This window comes from Camellia sinensis, chromosome 10, assembly GCF_055761805.1.
Source record: "Camellia sinensis isolate YWXY chromosome 10, ASM5576180v1, whole genome shotgun sequence".
In the NCBI taxonomy this organism is placed as follows: Eukaryota; Viridiplantae; Streptophyta; class Magnoliopsida; order Ericales; family Theaceae; genus Camellia; species Camellia sinensis.
In genome coordinates, this window is record NC_138970.1 from 77,119,812 (window position 1) to 77,144,606 (window position 24,795).

General features: G+C 34.4%; 1 protein-coding gene across 1 annotated transcript; it reads right to left on the minus strand.

Annotated features, from left to right (window-relative positions):
- Nucleotides 1–9,584: 9,584 nt before the first annotated feature.
- LOC114301082 (UDP-glycosyltransferase 73C3) lies at nt 9,585–11,249 on the minus strand. Its single transcript, XM_082891678.1, is given in 3 exon segments — nt 9,585–10,027; nt 10,029–10,944; nt 10,947–11,249. Coding segments are annotated over 3 exon segments (1,425 nt in total). The 5' UTR covers nt 11,146–11,249; the 3' UTR covers nt 9,585–9,717.
- Nucleotides 11,250–24,795: the final 13,546 nt, after the last annotated feature.

A 24,795-nucleotide genomic window follows, 5' to 3' on the forward strand; every position in this document is an offset into this window, starting at 1 on the left:
TAATCCTGAACATGAACTAACTTAATAACTTCATCATTACACTGTAATGGTATTGTATGTTCAAATGTCCTTATTATCTTTTTATTGGAAAAGTCAAAAGTTCCAATCTTATGGATTATATCTGGTTTAATATTTGGGATAATCCACTTATCTAAGGTTTCTCTAACGTCCTAATAAGCTACAAGTTCTGCTGCTTCTGTTGTAGAGGTTATTGATTAGCTATTGTTGTTAGGGTTGAAGGATCGGTGGCCATGATGATTGTATAATAACCATATATGTATAATTTAAATGTAATATAACAATAATACAAATGTAATAAACTTGGCACTGATACCAATTAGGTGCCTTGATTGGAAAGCCTCTCTTATGGGAGCCATAGAAACCAGCCTATCTCATGGACTAGTATATTTTAACATTTATCCTAACTTGAGTGTAGCACTCTTAGACCCAAACCTATTAGAAGTCTTAGAACTAAGAGTTCTTACTCATGGTTACCAGTATCTACCAGGAACACCCCCTTTATTAGCAATCTTTAGGATTCATTTAAAGGTTTTAACAACCTTAAATCCTTATACCAGGAAACATAGTGAACTAAGACATACTGTCCTAATAGACACTAATCTTTTTAGCAGTCAGGTAGCAGTCCCTAAAATGATCCCTTGGCAAAATCTTACATTTCCAGAGACACGACAAATATCGAATGCTGTACGAGCTAGACCTATTATACGACAAACTATTGATCATGTTGTTCAAACTCAAGGAGGTAATGTATACCTCAATTTCCGTAGACCATTAACTAGAAGTATGTCTAGTGCCAGCTTTAGAACTACTCATTCTTATAGAGTAGATCTACTTGAGTCATCCAGACAATCTACCTCTAAACCGCTAGAATCGGTATTACAAGGAATGCCTTTTAGACCACCTAGTTGGCCACTTACTGATCTACTTGCAGACACTGTGATTCAAGGAATCCATATATCAGAAAATCAAACACCTCATGGCGTGTATGAAACCAGAAGGCCTTATAGCCTAACAACCAATGATATGAATTTTGAAGTGTAATGGATTTTACACCAGGTAGTGAAATTCGAAAGCATCTTATCTTATACAACCTAAGCACCAGAAATTTAGAACATGGTATTTTAATTACCATAACTCTCAACAGTTAGAGAAACTTAAGAACCAATATTATTTTCATTTAGAAAAACATCAACAGATTAGATCTTTCCCGGAGTGGTATTTTGAATTTGCTTTTGTCATGAACTTACTTCCAGAACCTCAACTTAATGTCTTAGATGACATACATAAGGCATGGTTAACAACTGAAGGACTAAGTATTAAGTCTATACATCCGCCTCCTCAGTCATTAGAACTAGCAACAAGTCTAGCTTCTTGTTCTAGTAGTCCTCTTGTTATTACAGCTTTTGTAAAATCACCTGAAACAACTTTAGTCAATATCAACTCAATGATCTCATACCTCTTATTAAACAAAATAATTATACAAATCTTCATTTCCAAACTGTAGGAAAACAATTAACCAGGATTGAAGAATCCATTATAGAATTAGTAAAAAATCAGACAGTCAAATCTAAACCCGACTCCATCATTCAACCAGTAAACATTAAATTGCCATTAGAAGTATCTAATTTCAAACCTAGGTCAACCAAACATGATAGTGAATTTATGGATGCTCTTATTAACAAAATGAAAAATATTCAAATAGGGCAGTCCAGTTCTCAAATTTATATGCTTTTTGAGCAACAACCCGCTATTCCTAGTGATGAAGATGACCTTTCCCCATCACAGATTCTTGAAATCCAGACTAATTTTCAGGATATTCAGTCTATAAATAAAATCTATTTTCCTCAACAGACTTCTAGAATGTCTTTAATAGGACCCAGTAGGTATTATTATTGCATACTTACTCCCCAGGACATTCTTTATGAAGACGATTTCCTCCATTCCCATAAATCTTACCATGGTAAAACCATTTACGAATGGAATATTGATGGTAAATCTGAATATCAAAATTTTGAAACTATACATCAGATTCTTTTGTATGGAATTGTGTGTAAACAAAATGATAATACTGATAGCCAGATTGCCTGTTTTATTGTTAACGGCTTTACTGGTATTCTTAAAGGATGGTGGGATAATGTTCTCATTGTCTTCCAATAGAACAAAATTCTTAATTCCTTTAAGATTGAAACTGATCCTATTACCAGAACTGTCAGACAAAGGAAAGATGCCGTCTATGCCCTTACCCAACTATTTTACATCACTTTGTAGGACTAGATGTAGCCACCAGTGATAGAAGTCGAGAGCTTTTACAGAACCTTAGATGTCTATCATTAACCTATTTTAGATGGTATAGAGATGTTTTTATGCTTAAAATTATGCAACGAACAGACGCTAACAGTGAGCATTGGAAAACCAAATTCATTGATGACCTTCCCAACCTTTTTGTAGAAAAAATCCGTAAGAAACTTAGGGATTGTCATAATGGTATGGCTATTCCTTTTACCCAGTATATCTACGGCCAACTCATTGGCATCATGATAGAAGAAGGTCTTTCTCTGTGTAATGACCTTAAACTCCAGTATCTTATGAAGAAATAGAATTTAACTGGGCACAAAGAACTTGGAGAATTTTGTGACCAATTTGCATTCGATACCAAAATCTAGTATCTATGCAAGACTAAAAAACAAAGGCGAAGAAAACCGTATAAAAAATACTCCTCGTAAATCTTATTCTAAAACCACAAAACCATCTTACCAAGAGAACCTCGAAAATATACTAAAGACAAACAGAAATCCTCAACTTATCAAAAGAAAGACAAATCTTCAGTCAATTGCTATAAATGTGGAGCTACAGGACATTATGCGAATCGATATAGAGCAAAGCTTAAACACAAACTTAATGAGATTCCTCTAGATGAACATCTCCAACAACAGATTTTGAATACTTTTAGAAGAAGATACAAAAACTAGTTCTGAAGATGGACTAGCTGAATTATATTTGCCATCTGAGTTTGAAGTTGAATCAGACTCTCTAGAATTATCTCCCTGCAAAAACCAATAATCTTAACCCCATAACTGAATCCAATTGGAAATCAACAGTTGAAATGAATGGTCTTGATATTGGAGGACCTAGTATTAATGTTTTAACCGATGACCAAAAATCTATGTTACATTTAGTAAACCAGATCAAAGATCCAGAAATGAAATTAAATTTTTTGAAAATATGTTATCAGAATCAGAAAACTGAGGAAGTTCTTCTCATAGAACATCATAGCATGAAAGAGGTTATAAGTCGTATACAATCCTCCTTTTCACTTGACAAACTAGTAACAATCTAAGATCTCAAAATGGAGATTAATGCACTTAAAACCAAAGTAAAACATCTTCAGACTACTAATCAATCAATCTATTTTTACAGACGTTAACAAAATAAAACATCCGTTAGCTCAGATATCGTAGAAAGATAAAGGTATTACAATCAATGAGAACCCAGAACAACAAGATAAACCAGAAAATTAGTATTTAATGATAATAAATCAAGTTACCTTCCAGAAATGGTATATCAGAATTATTTTTATTATTAAACCAGATTTTATTGTTAAAGATGCTGTCGCTCTTGTTGACAATGGAGCCGACATGAACTGTATTCAGGAATCATTAATTCCTACACAGTATTTTCATAAAACTACCCAATCGCTTACCAGTTCAAGTGGTAATTCTATGAAAATTAAATATAACTCTAGAAGTTCTTATTTGTAACCAGGGAATTTGTCTTCCAACTCCCCTTGTCCTAACCAGAAACATGTCCCAAACCATTATTTTAGTGACTCCATTTTTGTGTCTTCTATGCCTATCACCAAAATAGACCCTATAGGCATTCACATAACCATCAGCAATCAACTGATTATTTTTGAATTCATAACAGAACCTTATACTAAAGAATTATATTAGATTAAAGATTTAGTAAATTTTAAAGAAAAACAAATAAACTTTTTACAAACAGAAGTTAATTTTCTTACAATTGAACAGAGATTACAACAGTCATCCTTACAAAATAAAATTAAAATAATTGAACAATAATTCCAAGCAGAAATCTATAGTGATATTCCCAATGCCTTCTGGGAACGAAAGAAACATATTGTTTCTCTTCCTTATGAACCAGACTTTGATGAAAGGTACATTCCAACCAGAGCTCCTCCTAGCCAAATGAAAAAAGAGTATTTAGATTTATGTGAAATAGAAATAGATACTCTTCTCTAGAAAAAATTAATCAGACCTAGTTACTCACCTTGGAGTTGTACAACATTTTATGTTAATAAATTTGCAGAAATAGAAAGAGGTGTGCTAAGATTGGTTATTAACTATAAACCTCTTACTGATGCCTTGAAATGGATTAGGTATCCAATTCCGAATAAAAAAGATCTATTAGATTGCTTACAAGACACTGTTGTATTTTCTAAATTTGATCTAAAATCAGGATATTGACAAATAAAACTGTTTTTACAGTATCATTTGGGCATTATGAATGGAATGTTATGCCATTTGGCTTGAAAAATGCCTCATTTGAATTCCAGCATATTATGAATGATATATTCACACCATATACAGAATTTACAATTTGTTATATTGATGATGTTCTTATTTTTTCATCATCCATTGATCAGCATATCAAATATCTTAATATATTTAAGCATGTTATTATCCGAAATGGTTTGGTAAATTCTGCACAAAAATAAAACTTTTTCAAACAATAGTTCGATTTCTTGCCCACAATATTCATAATGGCACCATTATCCCTATTAACAGAAGTATTGATTTTGCATCCAAATTTCTAGATGAAATAAAAGATAAAACTCAATTATAAAGATTTTTTGGTTGTCTGAATTATATAAGAGCCTATTAGCGCCAGTTGTCCCAGGATGCTTCTATTTTATATACTAGACTTTAGAAAAACCCTTCTCATTGGACACCAGCACACACAACAGCTGCACAAAAAATTAAATTAAAGGAAAGACAGCTCCCATGTCTTGCTTTATCTAATCCAGAATGGAATAAGATAGTTGAAACTGATGCCTTGAATCAAGGTTATGGAGGTATTCTTAAATAATTTAATCCTCACAAACAACAAGAAGAACTTTTGCATTTTACATCCAAACTTGGAAAGGGGTAGCATTAAACTATCCTACTATTAAACAAGAATGTTTAGTCATTGTTAAATTTATTTTAAAATTCCAGGATGATTTGCTAAATCAACAATTTTTACTCAGAGCTAATTGTTCAGTAGCTAAACAGATATTTAAAAAAAATGTTCAAAATCTTGCTCATAAACAAATATTTGCAAATTGGCAAAGTTTATTATCCGCACACCCATGTAAAACATTTGGTAAAAACTTTAGTAAAATTTTTAAGACCTCTAGCATTTTTCCTAACAACCACAGTGAATCATCTGCGCAATGACAGCTGGCCAACTTATAAATTCACAAAGAGTAATGGTAGAGACCCCAAAAATTCTACCAAAATGTGGGTCTCACACCCATGTAAGACATTTAATAGAACTTTGGTAGAATTTTTGGCGTATCTAACATTTTTGATTCACAAAATAAACTCACAAACTCAAAATCAATCACATGACACGATACACTTGCATGTAGGATAGTGATGGCAGGCTTTGAGGCGTAAGTATTGAGATATTAAGTGGATGTTTGGCATCTCGTAAAAAATTTAAAAAGTCACTGAAAAAGCAAAAAAATTAACACTATTTACAAGTTTGGGCGGAAAAAAAAATACTGAATAGATAGAGGGCAAAATTACAAATTTGCCCTTTTGAATTCAAAACTTTTGAGTGTATGTCAGTGTTGATAAATGTACCTATCTTTACATTTTACCAAATGCATTGATGTGGCTAATTGTAAGCCATGAATTCCCAAAGTTAACAAAATTTTGACATGCACTGATGCATTGATGTACCTATCAGTATGTGTCTGGAAAGGCACAAGTCAAAATTTTAATATTTGATACAATATTTTATTATATATTTTTTTTGTAAAAAGTCAAAAAGTTATTCCAACAAACATTTTTTTTCTCTCTACTTTTTTAGTTAAAACGTCAAAAAGTGCATTTATATAGATCATCTCAAACAATTCCTAAGTTTTATTCTCTTTGAGATCCGTTATTCAGATAATAGTACATAGGATTGGTAGGATAAATTTTTCAGGTTTAAGCGAACTGTTTCCAATGTTAGGAGTGTGAGTTTAAATCTTTATCTATGTACGAGTCCATAACTTATTATTATATGATTGAGTAATCCTACTATGATGGTGTTTGTGAATTGTTGGGTTAGGCTATTTTAGCCTATTGGAGGAAAAAATCCATTCAGCCTCACTGTTATTGAGGCTACAGTTCTACTATCTAGAGGATGAAGAGACTATTTTACCCTTTGACTAAACAGCAAACTCATAACTCTCCAGAAAGGTTTGTATTACACTCTCTCATTTCTCATCTCTCGCACCCACTGCAAAAAGTGTTTTACGAATTAGAAGTTAAATTTGGTACAAAGTTGGCATTTGTTTAAATTCGTAATTTGTATAATTGAAAGTCAAATTTCTTACAAAAAATTACATTTTTTTTTTCTAGTTTGTAATTTCTATGCTAAAAATTTGGTTTTTGTAGGCTACTTGTAATTTATTTGCATTCATAATTTTTAAACATTAACAGTCAAATTTTTGACAAAGTTACCAATTTAATAATTTAATTCGTAATTTTTAAATAGTAACAGTAAAATTTCTTACAAATTTGTCATTAATTTTAATTCATGATTTCTATAATTAAAAGTCAAAGTTGTAGGCAATTTGACTAATAATTTTATTTAATTTGTAATTTGTGTAAGGATAATTGAAATTTGTTACAATTTTACAAAAAATTTCTAATTCCTAAATTTTATAATAAAAATTCAAATGTTGCCCAAATTTGTAATTTATTTTAATTCGTAGTTTTTAGAATTAAAAGTCAAATTCGTAAGAAATTTGTCATTTTTTTTAAAAAAAATTCTTATCTTACTATTACAAGTAAACTATCTTACAAATAAATAATGCTATATATAAATTTGTATACTAACAGATGATTAGCAATAATTTTAGAAGTTTTAGGTATTTATAATTTGTATAATGGGTATGATCAATAGTAATGTCATAAAGTATATTGGTACACTAGTTAATATACCAATTACTTACAAATTTGAAAATTTATTTTTAATTCCTAATATGTAGATTTTGAATTTCTTACAAACAAATATTTGTATAATAATAAATTGTAAAAGAATTGCCATTGGAAGTGTCCTCGCTGCCACGTCAGCGAGCACAATATTTTTTTTTTTGTTTAGGAGTGCTTTGGTCATTTTGTATGATACCATCATTTCAAACACATTTTTGAATATAACAATTTAACAAAAAAATTGACCCCATCTTCCTAAACACAAACTCTTATAATCTACTAAAATAGTCAAAAGAAAATGAGTGAGAGCACTAATTAATGCTATCACTAATGATGTGGCAGTGAGTCCCACCAGGAATGATTTGATATTTTGACCTTAGTGTTGTATTTTTTTTCTTTTTTTATTGAGTGTCATGTCATTAGTGGTCTTTTTAGAGTTCTAAAATTAATGATCTCTATCATTGTTGATAGTCAAATAGTAAAAAACACCTAAAAAGTAATCATTTCCTAAATACTCATTATGTAACACCACTTAAAGATAATCTATGAAACCTTAGCTATTTAGAATCTAATACTAGAAGTCACCCTCTATGATTGGAATTTTTTTTCCACTTGCATGTGGACCCACAACCACGTGCAAAAAAATTCATAGTTTTTTCTGTCTCGTTTGAGAATAAATTTTTTTAATAATTTTTTAATTAAAATATAAGATAAAAAAAATTAGTATACTTAAAATAATTTTTAATTTTTTTATAAATAAATGTGTAAAAAATGAAGAGAAATTTTTTTTAAATTTTTTAGTATAAATTATTAATTTTTTAATTTTTAAAATAAAATATTAAATTACAAATTAATTTGACACGTCAAATCCTCTTGCCTGGCTATGAACATCTTGGCAACCACGTGCTCTTTTGGGAACACTAGCTAAAAGCTGCATTTGTAGCTTAGGATAAAAAAGCTAGCTTCACTTTTTTAACAAGAAGTGATTTGGGTAGTCTAAAAAAGCAAGTTGTAAAATTAAATAATTTAAAATTTTGTGATTCAAATGGTTTAAATCATTTAAAATGATATCGTTTTGATAGATTTTGAGTGTAAAATGACGTTGTTTTGACAGATTTAAATTATTTGAGTCACAAAATTTTGAACTACCAAACATTTTCTAAACACAATTATATTCTTTATATTATTTAGGGTTATATATTAATGAAGGTAAAAATTTCTTAAATTGGGTAGAGATATTTTGATAATTTGATTGTGATGTGATATCATAAATAAATATTAACCAAAAAAATCAAAAGTAATTTTTTACTAAACTTTTCAAATTACTTTCTAAAAAAATCAAAAAATCTAATTAAAAATCAAAAAAACTTTTAACTATTTTTCTCAAACATTACTCGATAAGCATTTTAGTGTCGGAGTAACATCCTTGACAGTATCATCAGGGAGAAACCTCTCAGCCCACGCCACCAGATGTGGTGTCTTGGTTTCACGCCATGGGAATTATAACTAAAAATAAAAAATAAAAAAGAAATTATTATTTAAGATATAATTAAATAATTTTTGAATTATAATTAAAATAATATTATTATTAACAACATAATGAGTTATAATTAAAGATACAAAAATTATAATTAAATGTGTATATAGTAGGACACATTTCAAAAACGTCAAAGAAGGTGTGTTTCAAAATTTTTTTTATTTAAACAATATAAATATAATTATTCTACCCAACGCGGTCACGTGCCCTTGACTTCTCAATTTTTTATATTCAACAATCTTATTGTTTTGATCATGAAAAAAAAAGTTAAAATTGTAAAGTGCTTCCTCTATTTTAATTTCCCCACTCCGTGACTTATTCTACCATTATTAATTAGAAATGAGCATCATAAAAAATAAAAAAAAATTAACAAATTCAATAAATTAGATTGAATACTAAGGCATTTTTGAGGGACTGTGATAGTTAAACCCATATTTAGACAATGAACTACAATAAAAATTGGGGTTAAAAAAAAAAAAACTCAATCAGAGTCCCTGACTGTATTAGAGGAGCCTTGACTAACATCACAATTTTACAAAACAATTTAATTGTATTACCCATAAATAGGAGTGCTTGCAGATTGAGTTGGGTTGGATGACCTCCCATTCACCATTCTTCCGAACTTGGACGAATTAGGAAAAATTAATCCTCATTTGTTCACTTAGAATATCGAAATTGTTCATTTTGTGACAGAATGATTCGGACCATTTAATTTTGACAAATCGAATAGATATTTACCGGCTTTACTCATAAACATCTAAGGAGTGATGGCCAGCATCACAATCTTGCCAAAAAATCATACCAAAAATCCATGTAAGTTTTAATATGACATGAATGTTAAATTTTATTTAGCAAATTCCATAGCAATGAACTATAACTTTGACATGCTAGCCTTCCAATACTCAGAAAACTTCATATACTCAACAATAGTACTCTCTCTCTCTCTCTCTCTCATTGCCTAGAAGTTGCATTTTCCATGATATCCTGAATTAGCATTGCCATGTTGAGGTGAGAAGAACCTCCTTCTTCCATTGCCCTCTTTGCCATTTCCCCAAGCTGTCTAGCTCTTTTTCTTCTCTCCTCCCCTTCCTCTCCTCCATCCATCAACTTGCCTATGGCCTTCACAACATTATCCTTATGCACCAACACCCCTACTTTCTCCTCCTCTCCCCATCTTGTAGGAACCTCCACACCAACACTCACTCCAATCCTCAAAACCTGCACAATTAACTTCTCATTGCAAAATTGCTCTCCAAACACACCCACAATGCGTAACAAAACCCCCAATTGCCCAGTGTGACAATATCAGTACTTGCGGTGCCCAACCGCGGATCAAAAGGCCTCTATCTTTGGTCCTCTCTTCGAACCCGTCTTCCAAATTCCATTTCTCCAATTCCTCTACTTTATCCCTTATGACCCAAATGAATGCCTCGTTTGATGCTTCTAGCCCCAACCCAATCTCTATCATCTGCGAAAGCGCTTGGCGAGAGAGGCTTCCGAGGCAAACATAGACTACAGTTCTTGGTTGTTGTGAGTCAAGCCAATTCAAGCAATGGTGTGCATCAATCGCAGACTCGTTACCTCTCTCGGCCTTATCTAACTTGTCTTTGTTGCATAGCGAAACAGGTCCAATGCACCAAACTTTATTTCCTGTCGCCTTTTGGTATTCTTTCACATAGCCTGACTCCAACTCCTCAAAAGTATTAGCCACAGTCCCATACCTTGATTTCTCCGCCTCCCTTATCTTTTCACGAATGTTATTCAAACCCCATATGCTCGGATTGGCAGAAGCCGGAAGCTGGGCTTTGGTTAGCTCGATTCGGTCAGGCAAGCCGGGCACAACAAAGTACTCTGACTCCTCCAACGCTTTATATTCATCAAACACCATGTGGGTCCGTATATTATGTGACAAAAACAGAGAAAAACAACAGGTTCCATGGAAAACAAGCCTAGGAATATGAAATTTCTGAGCAACATCACTTGTCCATGGCAAAAACTGATCAGAGATTATGCAATTTGGGTTTGGTTTTAACTCACCAAACAGTTGTTCCAATGGTGGTTGTAACATACTGGTTGCAGCATAGAACTTCTGAGCCATGTCAGGCGAAGGGACCTTGTCGAGGTTCTCACACCCTTCGGGCAGTCCAGCTTCGAGACATGGGAATCTGAGTTGGAGAAATTTGATTTGAGTCCAGATTGTTGTGCTCGAGCAATGACTGTTGTGAATCGATTAGCGTTGAGTGGTGTGGTGACTATGGTGACAATAACACCTTGTTGTGCCAGTAATCTGGCTATGTCTATCATGGGGATCATGTGGCCATGGGCCATTAAAGGGAACAAAATGAAGTGAAGCTTTTGAGTTCGGGAAGCCATGGCCATTTAGCTTGAAGTAAATGGAGAGATTGATATGGGTTGCCTTCTCTTTTGTTTTATTTATGAAGTCTCTTATAGTCCAACTCAGAAGGTTGGCCTATTAGGTGTAGCTTGGGCCTTGGTGATGTGTTCCTCTAAATCTCATATTTAACTTATCAGCAGTGATTGGGAGCTCTAGTAGAGCTGCTCTAATAGCAGCTCTACTGAGCTGGCAACCAATTAAAAAAAAAAAAAAAAAAAAAACAGAAAAAGACAAAACAGTGGTCAGAAGAAGACAATTTAATGCTAAGTTTAAAGGTGCTCTTTTAGAGCTCTAAAGCAATTTTCTTAACTTATTGTGGCCATGCTTGAGGGTTTTCTTTGAGATTTGTCCGACTCACGTAATGGGAGCGCTTTGCTTGAGTTTTGAAATTAAGCGAATGCTGTGTTTGAATTCCGAAATTAATCAAGATATGCATAGACTAACATGACACTTAAATATAAGACCAAAAAAAAAAAAAAAAAAAAAAAATCTCTTATAATATTTTTTTAAGTGATTAAATTTGTTCACAAACTCAAAACATGTTACTCTTCTTTAGGGGTGTAAATTTGTTCTGGCTCGGCTTGGTCCACTTGGGCCCGGCCCAGCCCATGTCGGGCCTCACGAGTTTCTGCCAAAATTTGGACTAGGTTGGGTAGGTTCACGAGCTAAAAAATTAGGCCCAAGCCCAGGGATATTTGGGCCTTGGGCGGGCTAGTGGGCTTGGCCTCAGGCTTGAGCCGGGCTTGGGTGGGCCTAACCATATATTTTTTTTAAAAATTTTATTCTATTAAAATTTTATTATTTTTCACTAAAAAAGACACTGGCCCTTGGGCCGGGCCTTGAGTGGGCTTTCTGCGGGCCAATAGACTGGGTCATGGGCCAGGCCAGGTGGACTAGGCTTCAAAATGATGGCCCAGGCCCAGGGTTGGACTCTGACCCGGGCCTAAACGAGCCTAAACAGATTGAGCCCACCTTAGATCACGGGTTATTTCTACATTCCTACTATCCTTACTAACGGTTACTCTTCGTAACCTAATTGGAGTTGTGAAAAAGAAACATAATCACATAAATGGTCTTCTTTTCAACTCTAGTTAGTTTCATAAATCAAAGCAAAAAGAAGATAATCAGAATTAAAAGAAAGACCTCTTATTTAACTATGTTCCTTTTGTACAGCTCTAGTTAAGTTACAAGTGAGGCTTACTTTATCCGAACAAGCCAATAAGGAGAATAACTTTCATACAGTTTTTGAGATTGTAAACAAATTTGCTCTCTGCTTTCCTAGGGTAAGAGCATGCTGTGTCAAAAAAAAATGGACAAATCATATCAGTGATGGATGTAATTTGTCTCTTGCTTTAATTTGGTTTTTGTTGTTCTAATTTTATTAACTTTTCTTTTTACTATTTTTATATTGTATCAATTTAGTTTAGTTGATAACATCTATTAAAAAATTAGACAGAAATCAAGAATAAAATGATTCATTTAAAATGGGATCTCAACCTTTCAAGCACTTTGAGGAGGGTGAATAGTTTGTTTTGTAAGATAAAAAACAATTTTAATTATTAAAGTATACGTTGTCATTTTAATCTCTTAAGTTTTAATTTTGTCTTTTTGGTCTTTAAATTTGTTAATTTGAGTCAATTTTAGTCTTATCTATAACATCTGTTTACATTGATAATGGAAAAAAGTATTTTATTTTGAATAAAAGACAGTTTTGATCCCTAAAGTTTATATTTCTTTTCATTTTAATCCCTCAAGTTTTAAATTTTGTTATTTCGGTCCTAAAAATTGCCAGTTTGAGGTAGGATCAAATTGATTTAGATTGACAACTATGAGGACTAAAATGACAAATTTAAAATTTGAGGGATTAAAATGACAATAAATGCATACTTTAGGGACCAAAATTATCTTTTATTCATATTCATGTTATCAAAGTAGGCAGATGTTAGACCTAGTACCAAATTAATTCAAATTGATAAATTTGAGGACCAAAATGACAAAATTAAAACTTAAATGATTAAAATGAAAAATAAAGCATACTTTGGACATTAAAACTGTCTTTTATTCTTATTTTGTATATTGATTTCAGTATAGTTTCTAAAAGGATGTTATCAATTGAACTAAATTGTCAAAATGTAAAAATTTTAAAAGTAAATTTGATGCAACTAATATTCAATGACCAAATTGACGCTATGTGCAAATTACAATAACTACAAGTGTAATTTATCCAAAATTTGATGTCTCTTTGTCCTGACTCATTCGTAGTCGTTTTATTGTGTCTAAAATTTTCGTGTTGTCACTACAAATTAGGATTTTGGGTAAAAATTTTAGGGATAAAATCATTTTTCCAAGGCAAAATATTTTAATAGTCAAAAGTATTAGTGTCGTACATTTAGTGACGAAATTAGATATTTAGTGATGAATTATTATCTTTTTGAGACTAAATTTCACTACAAGAAAAGTGGGCAAATAACACGGAATTTTTTGCGACGGTGTGTATGCTGTCGCAAAAAGTGGTCTTTTGCAACGGCATATGAAGCCGTCTCAAATACTGTTTTTTGCAACGGCAGTTTCCCCGTCGCTAATAAGCACAGAACAAAAAATCACTTAGATATGGAAGTATTAGCGACGGCACTGTGTACCGTCGCAAATAGTAGACATTTGTGACGGGAATGCTCTATCGCAAAAAAAAAAATCCCTTAATAAAACGGCGTTGTTTTGTAAATGGATTTGATCATTTGCGACGGTTTGCCATGCCGTGGCAAATAGTCTGAAATTTCATCTCCCTCCTTCAGCCGAAATGGCGCTCGATCTAGAAGCCACTCCCGGATTGAAAAAAATGGGTTAGAGAGAGAGAGTCTGCCTTCTCTCTAGAAACATTCCTCGTTTGTACGGTTTCAACTTCTCGTTGATAATGACTGCTTCACTGCATTCTGACCCATTTTCTGTAATTACTGCTACGCTTGTTACTGATCCTAGTAGGGCGATGAATATTAGTGATATTAGTGGTGAAAATCCTGAAGGGAAATCAGTGCGAAATGGTCTGTCTGAGAGTGATCTTCAACAACTGATAGATCTCGCGAATAATAGGGAAGGAACTATAGAGCAATCTCCAGTATCATTCTCGGCTCTGGCGAGTCGTCTTCAAGCCCTTAAGGATGCCATCAAGGTAGATTTACCACTGACTCCCAAATCAAGGGTTGTAGATCCACATGAGTGTCGTGATCTATCTTCACAGCCCGTGTTAGGGCTAGATCTGGGGGATACATCACAGATTGCAGCGGTATCATCCCTGAAATGGAGCGCCATGGTTGATTCAGAAAACCTCAGATTTGGAAATGTCCAAGATAGTTTGGTACGCACTAAGGCGAAGGGTCTAGCAACGGCATCAGCAGAGGAATATATACCTGTGGGGGATATCGTCGTAGACAACCTGCAAGGTATGAATCTGTCGTCTCTGGCTACGAAATCCGATAAGGAAAATGATATACAAGTCCGTAGAGTCGCTGAAATGGAGGGTTTTCCTCAACAGAACCTGCATCAAGGGGGTAGAGGGCAGAGTTCGTATAGGGGAGGTCGTGGGCGAGGGGGTCGGGGCAACCCTAACTCGTTGAGAGTAGACTCTTCTGCTGTAGCTTCAAACCAAACAACTAAATCCTGGGCTGAGGTTGCTACCATGCCTAGTAGATCTTCAATTAAACTAAGGTACATTCCTCCTCCAGCATCTGATGACCCAAATGTTGTGGATTTACCTTTTAGGGAGGTGGGGTTGGAAAAATGAGAGTCTTGTTTGGTGGGCTACTTCTTGGACAGAAAACTTCCATTCCATTATATTAGGAATAATGCTGTTAATATTTGGTTTTGTGGTTCAGATGGGGAAGCTGAAAAGACGCATTCAACCTAGGGACATTACCATAAACATTGGAAAGGATGCCCCAATTCCTGAATGCCCTATCCCTGGTGAAAGGTGGTTGTTTCTGCCATAATTTTATTGGAAAATAGGAACAAAGTTGTGTCTCTGTTTTAAGATTTTTAATAAATTAACTTTACAAATATTTGATCTCTGCAGATGGAAAGAAATAAGGCATGACAACACAGTTACATGGCTTGCTTTTTGGAATGATCCAATCAACCCAAAGGAATTCAAATACGTGTTCTTGGCAGCTAGCAGTTCTTTGAAAGGGCAAAGTGACAAGGAGAAATATGAGAAATTAAGGATGTTGAAGGTACTTTACATAAAATTTTACCTACACATCTGATGAATGCCATTTCTATTTGTGTTAGACAATGTAGTAGTAAATTCCCGTCCCTTAGCTATAACTATAATTCGTTGTTTGATTGTAGGACTACATACAAGGCATCAGAGCAGCATATACTAAGGATTTTGCCAGTAAGGATATCACAAGGCGGCAAATAGCAGTTGCCACCTATCGTATTGATAAACTAGCTCTCAGGGCAGGCAATGAGAAGGTATGGTGTATGTAATTGTTTTCATCATGTTTATGTTTATCTTTTACTCTCTTGTTCATGGAACATCCTCTTTCTTTTTCATCCCAATGTAGAAACATAGTTGAGAATCTGACAACAGGTAATTGGTTAAGACTCTGTTGGATGGGGTGGACAACCTTCTCTGTGGAGGAAACATAGTGATGCAGATCATCTTACAGATGCTAATAGTGTTTTATTTACTTTATATAGATGCATGCTTTAATGTATAAACACATGTATTATGTATATATGATGAGTCCTCTGCGATCTTGCTCAGAAAGTAAATTGAAACATAACAAAAAAAACGAAACAAGTTTTGGAGCCTTTATTCTTATAATTGTTTCGATCTTGCAGGATGATGATGAAGCTGATACCATTGGTTGCTGCACATTGAAAGTAGAAAATGTAGAACTGGAATATGTAAATTCTCACACCCTCCAACATAAGTATACGCATGTGCACGCACACACAGAATCAGTGAGATAGAGATCTCGTAGTTGTGATTTTAGGTTGCTTGTGATGATTTTGGTTTGCATTAAATATGCTTTTACTTTTGAATTTTGTGATGAGGAGTCCCTAATTTAATTCACCAGCTTGATGGAATAAGAACACAGTTGAATAGTCAAAAGCTCATGCTGCATAGCATGAGGAAGTCAGTGGATTAGTTTAGAGGTAGAACTCTTGCTTGTGACCCAGGACATCTGAAACTGGTGGTTTGGAGATATAGTAGAGGGCATTAAATCTTACACTAGGTGTTTGGGGGCTGGACATCATCTGAGTCTGGCCAGGCTTGCACTAAATCTGCCCCAGCTCAAATATCGGGCTATATAGTCTACCCATGCCCAGCCCTATCAGAAAATACAATTCTCAAGCCTACCCATCATGCCTCTATATTATTAACCGTTTAAAAATAATAATTAAAATAATTCAATCTAACAAGTAACAACCGAACGAAAAAGAAAGAAGCAATTTGTAAACAACTAACAATAATTAGGAAGAAAACTGAAACTTTCAGCCCAAACCAATGTTATTACATGAAAAAAAAGGGGGCCTTGACAATTTTGTTTTCGTTTTCTCGGTTCAATTATTACTTTTAGAATCTCCAAATACATGTCTTGACTTTATATTACATTTCCTTTTGAAGTCAACTATGATTTATTTATTTATTAATTATTATTATATTTATTTATTTTTTATTTTTTGGGAACAGGATGAATGGACTGGTGAGCAGAAACTACAGTATAATGATGCTTCCGAAGATATTGAACCTGAAGAAATTCGTCCAATGGGAAACTATGCTGTATCAATAACATGGCCAGATGGATTTACCCAGGTATTGGACCTATTTTATTGTAGTGAAAAATATTATGTAGTACCCATTTGTAATCATAAAATCATTATTCATCTATTTTAATATGAATTCTACAAAGCATCTATCCCACATTTATATATATGATGCAAACTAAAAACATTTCCACAGCATGACTTAAGAAAGAAATGTTTGTCTTGTCAATTCTAATAGCATGATTTAAGGAAGAGATCTAACAATGTCATGGCAAATCAAAAAGAGTTTTAAACTTTATTTTAAGAACATATAAACTGATTCATAGACCAATCAGATTGCAGCACATAATTAAAAAATAAATAAAAAAAAATCAAAAAAATGAGAAAAAAGGATTGAGCTTTGTAGTGGTAATAACCTCACTACATTTTGCAATTATATATATATATATATTATAGACTACAGATTATAGATGCCAAATTCTAATCTCTGCAAGACTTGGGAAATGTGATATGTATAATATTAAATCATCAATCATAAGAGAATTTCTGAGGATGTAGAAGGAGAAAATATGGTTCATTTACTTCTGTTCATGCTTGGAGAGGGGAGAGGATATAGAAGGAGAAAATATGGAATCACACATTTATTTTCATTTTAGTTTCATACTGTTTGGCATCCATCCATCCGTAAGGTTTTATGAATCCATTCTAACTAAATAATTTATTTGAAGATTGGAGCTAATTAGATTGTGCGCTAAATAGGAAACTATGCATTCTGCTGAACAATTCATATTCATGTATCTTCTTACATGCTTGCTTAGATTGCTAACTGATTGTGTATTCGTGTATCTGGATGCTGTGCCTGCAGTTTGTTGACCTGTCTTACATTATATATACAAAGATGTCCTTTGACTGTCCTTAGTCTTTACCCCTTGCAAATTGCTTTTTCCTTGGAGGCTCCAACCTCCATTTGGTAATTTTTGCATTGAGAAGTTGCTTGATGGTTGTGACATGTGTTTTTGTCTCAAATCATAGGATTCATTTTATTGCTTTTCCAGTGCCGTAAAATATGCTAGTATTTAATTGATTAATATCCTGGTATTTAGGACATTCTCTTCTAATGTAGAATAATCACCCCTGCTTGCTACTAGGAAAGAAAAAAATGACATAATTGGAGCTGGAGCAGCAGAGGGGGCAATTGATGTTGCGAACATGCAAAATGAACATTGATCATGTGGATTTTTACTTTCATTTTAAGCTCTGGATATTTAGCTTTTCCATCTAAGTGAACTTAGGCAGGTATATGGGTACACAATTACTTGAACTCATTCTCTTCCCCTTGTTTGAACTCAATTTTTTAATTTTATTTTTATCTTTTATGAGAAACTGCTTTAGGTCTATGTATCAAAAGGAGAAAATTTAAGCAGTTGATAATTTTGGGATGAGTAATGCATATTTTTTCTTTAATAATTCTGCACTGCATTTTTTTTCTTTAATACTTTACTTGAAAAGAGTTGCATCCCATTATGTCCTGAAGTGGTTAAGAAGTATTGACCACTTGTCCAAAATTTGGGATTTGTCGAATTTATGGACCGATGCAGGAAAATTGAGATTTGAAAGTCACAATACTTGTGGAATTGATTATTTGCTGTACAGAAAAATTAATGTGATATTCTCCATTGCAAGTGTGTTTTGGTGTTCATAAATATTCTGTTGAAGGTAATTTGTATTCTAATTTATGTCAAAATAATTACACCCTTTATGTGTACAAACATAATATATGCGTATATGCAAATTAATTGAAGGATGATGAACTTTTGTATAGATACTAGAAGGCTGACATTTCTTTAAAGGTGTCATAACTTATTTCCATTTCTTAATTTTCTCAGAAATGCATCTGTTCTCATTGTTGATTGAGATGTTTAATTATCCATGTGGGATTTGATGACTAACAAAAAAAATGTTGTATTTGATGCTATAGTAGTTAAATTTTTATGTTTTTTTGTAATTAACATTAACATATAATTATATTGTCATTAATTATTTTTATTTTTATTTTTCAGATATTTCTCATGTAAGAGTGCTTCTGATGGAATGCATGCCTGTGGAGAATGTGGCTAACTTTTGTTTTTGTTATCTACGAAGAATGATGAGAAAAACATTTAATTTTGATTTATGTTATTTTGAATTATGAACAAAATCATGTATTTAAACATTATATATGTATTATGGAACATTATGTAGTGGGATAATTTTGTTGATGTATAATTATGAATGGAAGAATATTTTATTATGGAGAAATTGTTATTTTTATACAGGAATTTTTATATTATTATGCAATTATTATGAAGAAATTTTAATATTTTTAATAATTTTATCACAACATGTTTTTTTCTTTTTTGTGATGGCATTACACCGTCACAAAAAACAGAAAATTTTAATATTTTTATTGATTTTGTTACAGGTTTTACTTTTTGTGATGACACTAAACTGTCGCAAAAAATAGAAATCTTATTATTTAAAATAGAAATTTTATTATTTTTTTAATACTTTTTGCGACGGCAATACATTGTTGCAAAAAATAGAAAATTTCATATTTTTAATACTTTTTGCGACGGCACCACACCGTCGCAAAAACAGTGTTCTTGCCGTTGCCAAAAAAAGACTATTAGCGACGGCATTTTTTGCCGTCTCAAATAACATTTTTAGCGACGGTAAAATAGTGCCGTCGCAAAAAGTTAAGAAATTTTAAACACTATTAGCGACTGCAAAGTGCCGTTGCAAAAGGCAAAAATGCCGTCGCAAAACATTAGCGACGGTATTGTGCCGTCGCAAAAACTCTTTTGCAACGCTCCCAGTTGCGACCCTCCTCTTGCCGTCGTAAAAAGTCATTTACCGTCGCAAAAAGTTTTTTGCTACGATATTAAGAGTATTAGCGACGGATTTTACCGTCGCAAAAAACTGAAATTTTAGTAGTGTTTTTTGTCTAAAAAATAAATCTTTTTTATACCAAATTATTTTGTCTCTAAAAGTCTATTTATTAGGAGATGTTTGATAACATCATTCAGCACTTAAAATTGAATGTATTAAGTAATAATCAAATAAACCCGTTTGATACTATAATTGATATTACTTAAAAATTTAAGTGCCTCTTAAAATGTAAGTTAAAACTTAAGAAAATTTTAAGTCATATAAAATTTATTTATTTTTAATAGGACTTGATGAGAATTAAATTTAACTATTAACACTTATTAGTAGTTTATCTTATTTTTTTTTGTTTTATGCAAATAAGATAAGATTGGCATCTTTCAGTACGTAAAAGTGAAAAAGTGGAGCTGTAAAGTCATTGCACGCGAGTCCTACAAGTCATGAATTGTGACTTAATAAAATTCTCCTTGTGAAAGAGGAAGATACAAATGTAGCCAAATAATAAATTGTGATAGTTACATTGAAAAAAATGCTATCAATGTGATACTTGCATTGAAAATGCTATAGCTCTTATGATTAGGAAGATACTATCAAAATCTTATGATAAAAAAGAAATTATCAATTTTACATTTACTAAGCATTGATCTCTTTATCTTTTAATTATGTAAATTCTAATGTGTAAAGAGAAATTCTAATGTGTAAAGAGAGAAATACAGAGAATAATGTATCTATATTATTATTGATTGGTGTGTCTGTATATTACAATTCCTATATATATAGAAGAGAAGATGGTAGTAGGTGTAGGTGGTAGGTGGAGTGAGTGGTAGGTGGTAGGTGGAGTGAGTGGTAGTGGAGGTGGTAGGTGGGTGGTAGTTTACATTTTACAATTTACATTTTACATTAACAGCCCCCCTCAAACTCAAGGAGGATAGGTACTAGCCAACTTGAGTTTGGAGAGAGTAACAAAACAGAAAAATAGGCTGACAATTAAAAATGGGATAGGAGACACTGTATGGTCGTGTCGGACCGTTGTAGCAGACAGTTTACGGGGTCATGTCGGACCGATGTAGCAGAGGTTGTGGTGGTGCACAGTGCGCCATGAGCGACTTATACATGATACTGTGTATAACCCCCCCTCAAACTCAAATAGGTGTGAAGATAGAAACCTATTTGAGGTTGAAACAAAGGGATTGATAAAGCTGACCGGTGTAGAAGACACTGTATGAGTGTGTATAGAGGCTGCCCAAAAAATATACATGGATGTAGATATCGAGCCCTCAAAAGTCGTGCCCTCAAAAGGTGTGCCCAATCTGTCAAAAGGCATGCCATCAAAAGGCGTGCCCGATGCATCAAAAGGCGTGCCAGAGATGATGGCGAGGCACGTGAGTGCCTTGGCTGGCGTGCCCGTTTGTCTGGCGTCAAGAGGCGCGCGATGCGCGTGGCTGCCTCGGCTATTTAACTAAGACGAAGCCTGAGGCCGAGGCAGAGGCAAAAAACCTGCGAAATCCTCTGAAAAACGCTTCGTTGTGCTGAGAGAGATAGTCTGTAACACTCTGTTGCGAGAGATGGCTTCGTCGTCCCGTGGTCTGCTGACTCTCTTTCCCGACCTCAACGAGTCAACAAGAGAGATAACGGGTGCGGTGGCCAGTGAAACTCAACCAAGCGCTTCCGGTTTTGCTTCGTTGAACTTTCCGATGCGGTCGGTGGAGCAAAAAATGGCAGTGCAAACGGATGTGGAGGCTAATCAGTATACGTTGAAGGCATGTGTGGAGTCCATGACGGCGGTCACAAACTTGTCGCACCGGCTGCAGAGTAGGACAAATGAGGTGCAGCAATTAAACTCCCAACTGGCTCTGCTCCAACGCATGTATAAGGATGCGCGAGCAGAGATAAGTGTGCTTAAGGCGGAAAACAAGGAGTTGAAGCGGAAGGCCACCGTGATGTTCCGATTTGGAGGTCCACCATATGCGGGAGTGGAGGAGCAGGGAGGAGGCAACTGGCTTGGTGGTCGAGGAAGTACGGAGGCAGCACCGTCAAGGGCCGCCCAGGACGGAGGCAAGAAGAAGAGACCGGCGGCAGAGTAGAGAAGAAAAATCCCGCCTGTGGGTGGGTGTGTGTGTGGGTTGTTTGTTGATTTTTGTTTTTGTTTTTGTTTTTGTTTTTTTTTTTGTTTTTGTTTTTTTGTTTTTGTTTTTTTTTTTGTTTTTGTAATTGTGATCGGGGTGGATCCCCTGAGATGAATAAAATGAGTGTATTGTGCAAATTGTTTGTTTTTTTTTTTTGTTTTTTTTTTTTTTGGTGGAAGATAGGGTGATGCTCACGAGTTGTAGAATAAGGAAAATGGATTGAAAAAGAAAGATAGAAAAAATAAAATAAAATAAAAGTAGGAGTAGTGGAAATAGATTATATATATATATATATATATGTAAATAAAGGAAAAGTGGGAAAGAGCGTGGGTGCAAAAGCGTGAAAAAAATGTGGGTGCACATGGTTTTGGGTTTATGATACATTATTTTAATATATATATATATATATTGTTTGTTTTGGTTGGGGGAAGTGAATGTGTGAAACCGTGTGAATGGTTCACATGGGGCTGTCTCCCTTGTGTGATAACATAATAAAAAGAAAGTTGGGTGTGTTGTGTAGCTCCAAAAAGAGAGAGAAAGAGAGTCCAAGACCAAGAAAGGGAAGGGAAGCATCAGATACGGGACCAGGGAGGGCCAAGTGGAATAGCGCCTTGACCTACAGGGATGCCTGGAGTGCAACCTGGGGAGGCCGGAGTGAATCAGCCGCAGTGATGGGCGATGTCGCCGTTGGTGATGCTAGTTTGTCGGGAGCGACGTTTGGGACGAAGAAGTCGAGTATGGCTCCGGCGAGCGTGAGCTCTGGGAGCAACAAATCAACTTTTCTCTCTCTAGAAAAGCAACTCGAACTCTACCAGAAACTGCTGCATCGGCCTTGGCAGAGCTGGTGGTGCTGCAGCGGAGATCGGAGGCAGTGGAGGAGAGCTTCGCGGTGGTGCTCCTGTTGCTTGCAACGAGGGTGCGTGAGACGATGGCGAAGAGGGTGGCACCTGTGGGAAGAGAGAGAGAGAGAAAAGTTGATAAGTGGCGAGGATGGATGGTAAGGGCCTTGTGAGCTTAGTCTTTCGGTCTCTGATGGGTTTGGTTGGGGGGAGAGAAAGTGAAGATGAGGAGGAGTGTTTGGTTCCCTGGAAACGGCTCCGGTCTCCTGTCAGCCGTTGTCGACCTTCTTCTTTGACTTGTTGAAATGGGTATCGTGGATGCCATACAAGGGACCCTTGACTGATTTCTTTCAAATGAGGAGCAACGGGGTTTATAAGAAGATGCAGATTTGATCATGCAAATAGATGATGACATACTGTGGAAATCAACCACACCCATGAATCGGCTCTGCTTGGTCGCCGGTCGCCGGTCGCCGATGGTGGAGTGGCCGGTGGTGGAGCTGAAACCGGCGGAGCGGACACCACAGGAGGTGTGGCCGGAAATTGACCTCCAACGCCGGCGACGACAATGCAGATAAAGCTACAACATAGACGGACCTGCGATGGAATTTGTGGCAGCGGAGTGAAGGTATGTGTAGAGGTCCGGCGGGCGGCCAAGGCGAGACTGCCGCCCGCCGGTGAAGCAGAATGACTAGGTTGTTAACCTAGCTCTGATACCATGTAAATTCTAATGTGTAAAGAGAGAAATACAGAGAATAATGTATCTATATTATTATTGATTGGTGTGTCTGTATATTACAATTCCTATATATATAGAAGAGAAGATGGTAGTAGGTGTAGGTGGTAGTGGAGGTGGTAGGTGGAGTGAGTGGTAGGTGGTAGGTGGAGTGAGTGGTAGTGGAGGTGGTAGGTGGGTGGTAGTTTACATTTTACAATTTACATTTTACATTAACAAATTAGATTTATATATGAATAATTAATTGAGCTAATCTAATTAATCATGTTAAATATATACTGTTAGCAGGGACGGAATGACAAAGAGACTACTAGCGGCTACACACTTATGCCCAATTAATAAAACCTTACTAATATATGGCACTTTTAATCTAGTATACAATTCTTTATTAAAGATATATAGGCCCTAGCTTTTTTAATTGGTATGGCACCCCTAGTTAATAAATGGTATTACCCACTCTTTTTCTTGGTTATGACACTACTTAACAAGAAAACAACCATTTAACTAGGAGCAATAAGTTTAGGTAGCTTCCTCAATTTATCAAAAAATTTATCAACTGCATTGATAAGTTAATTAATTAGAATGCTATATATATATATATATATATATTTCCTTTCTTAAAAGTCTCTAGTTTGAAGTGGGCTGTCATGTGAGACCACACTATCAAATTCTAGACTTTTGTCGGATTGTCTTTGTTTTAGTTCATAGAACTGTTGTTATAGAATTTTCATTCAACAATGATTGGAGAAAAATTATTGAGTTCTTCTAGAGCACCACCTTTTTATATTTTTTCATTAATTATTATAAAATATGCGGTCTCTTCTTTCACTAATCATCACATTATATGTTGTCTCTTATTTTTTAATCACTTAACATAAAATCATATACCCATTATTATAACATGACTATACGTTGTCTAAATCAACTCTATTTCCACTATTTTCAGAGGTGTCTGCTAGCTCTTGGGGTCCAATTTCAATTAATGAATCCACCCTTTATTTAGTTTCATCTTCAAAATTTATTTTTGTTTGTGTTTTTTTGAAAGGAGGAATTATACTCTAGTGGGAGATTTTTTTTTTTTTTACACAAATATGAAAGGATGTAAATATAACTTTTTACTTGTACACCATCACAAAATTACTTGAGCTCTACATATTTTTATAATTTTTTTTTTATATATCTATTACACTATTTTGAAATTTCCCCTTTTTCATACCAAAAAAAAAAAAGAGAAGAAAT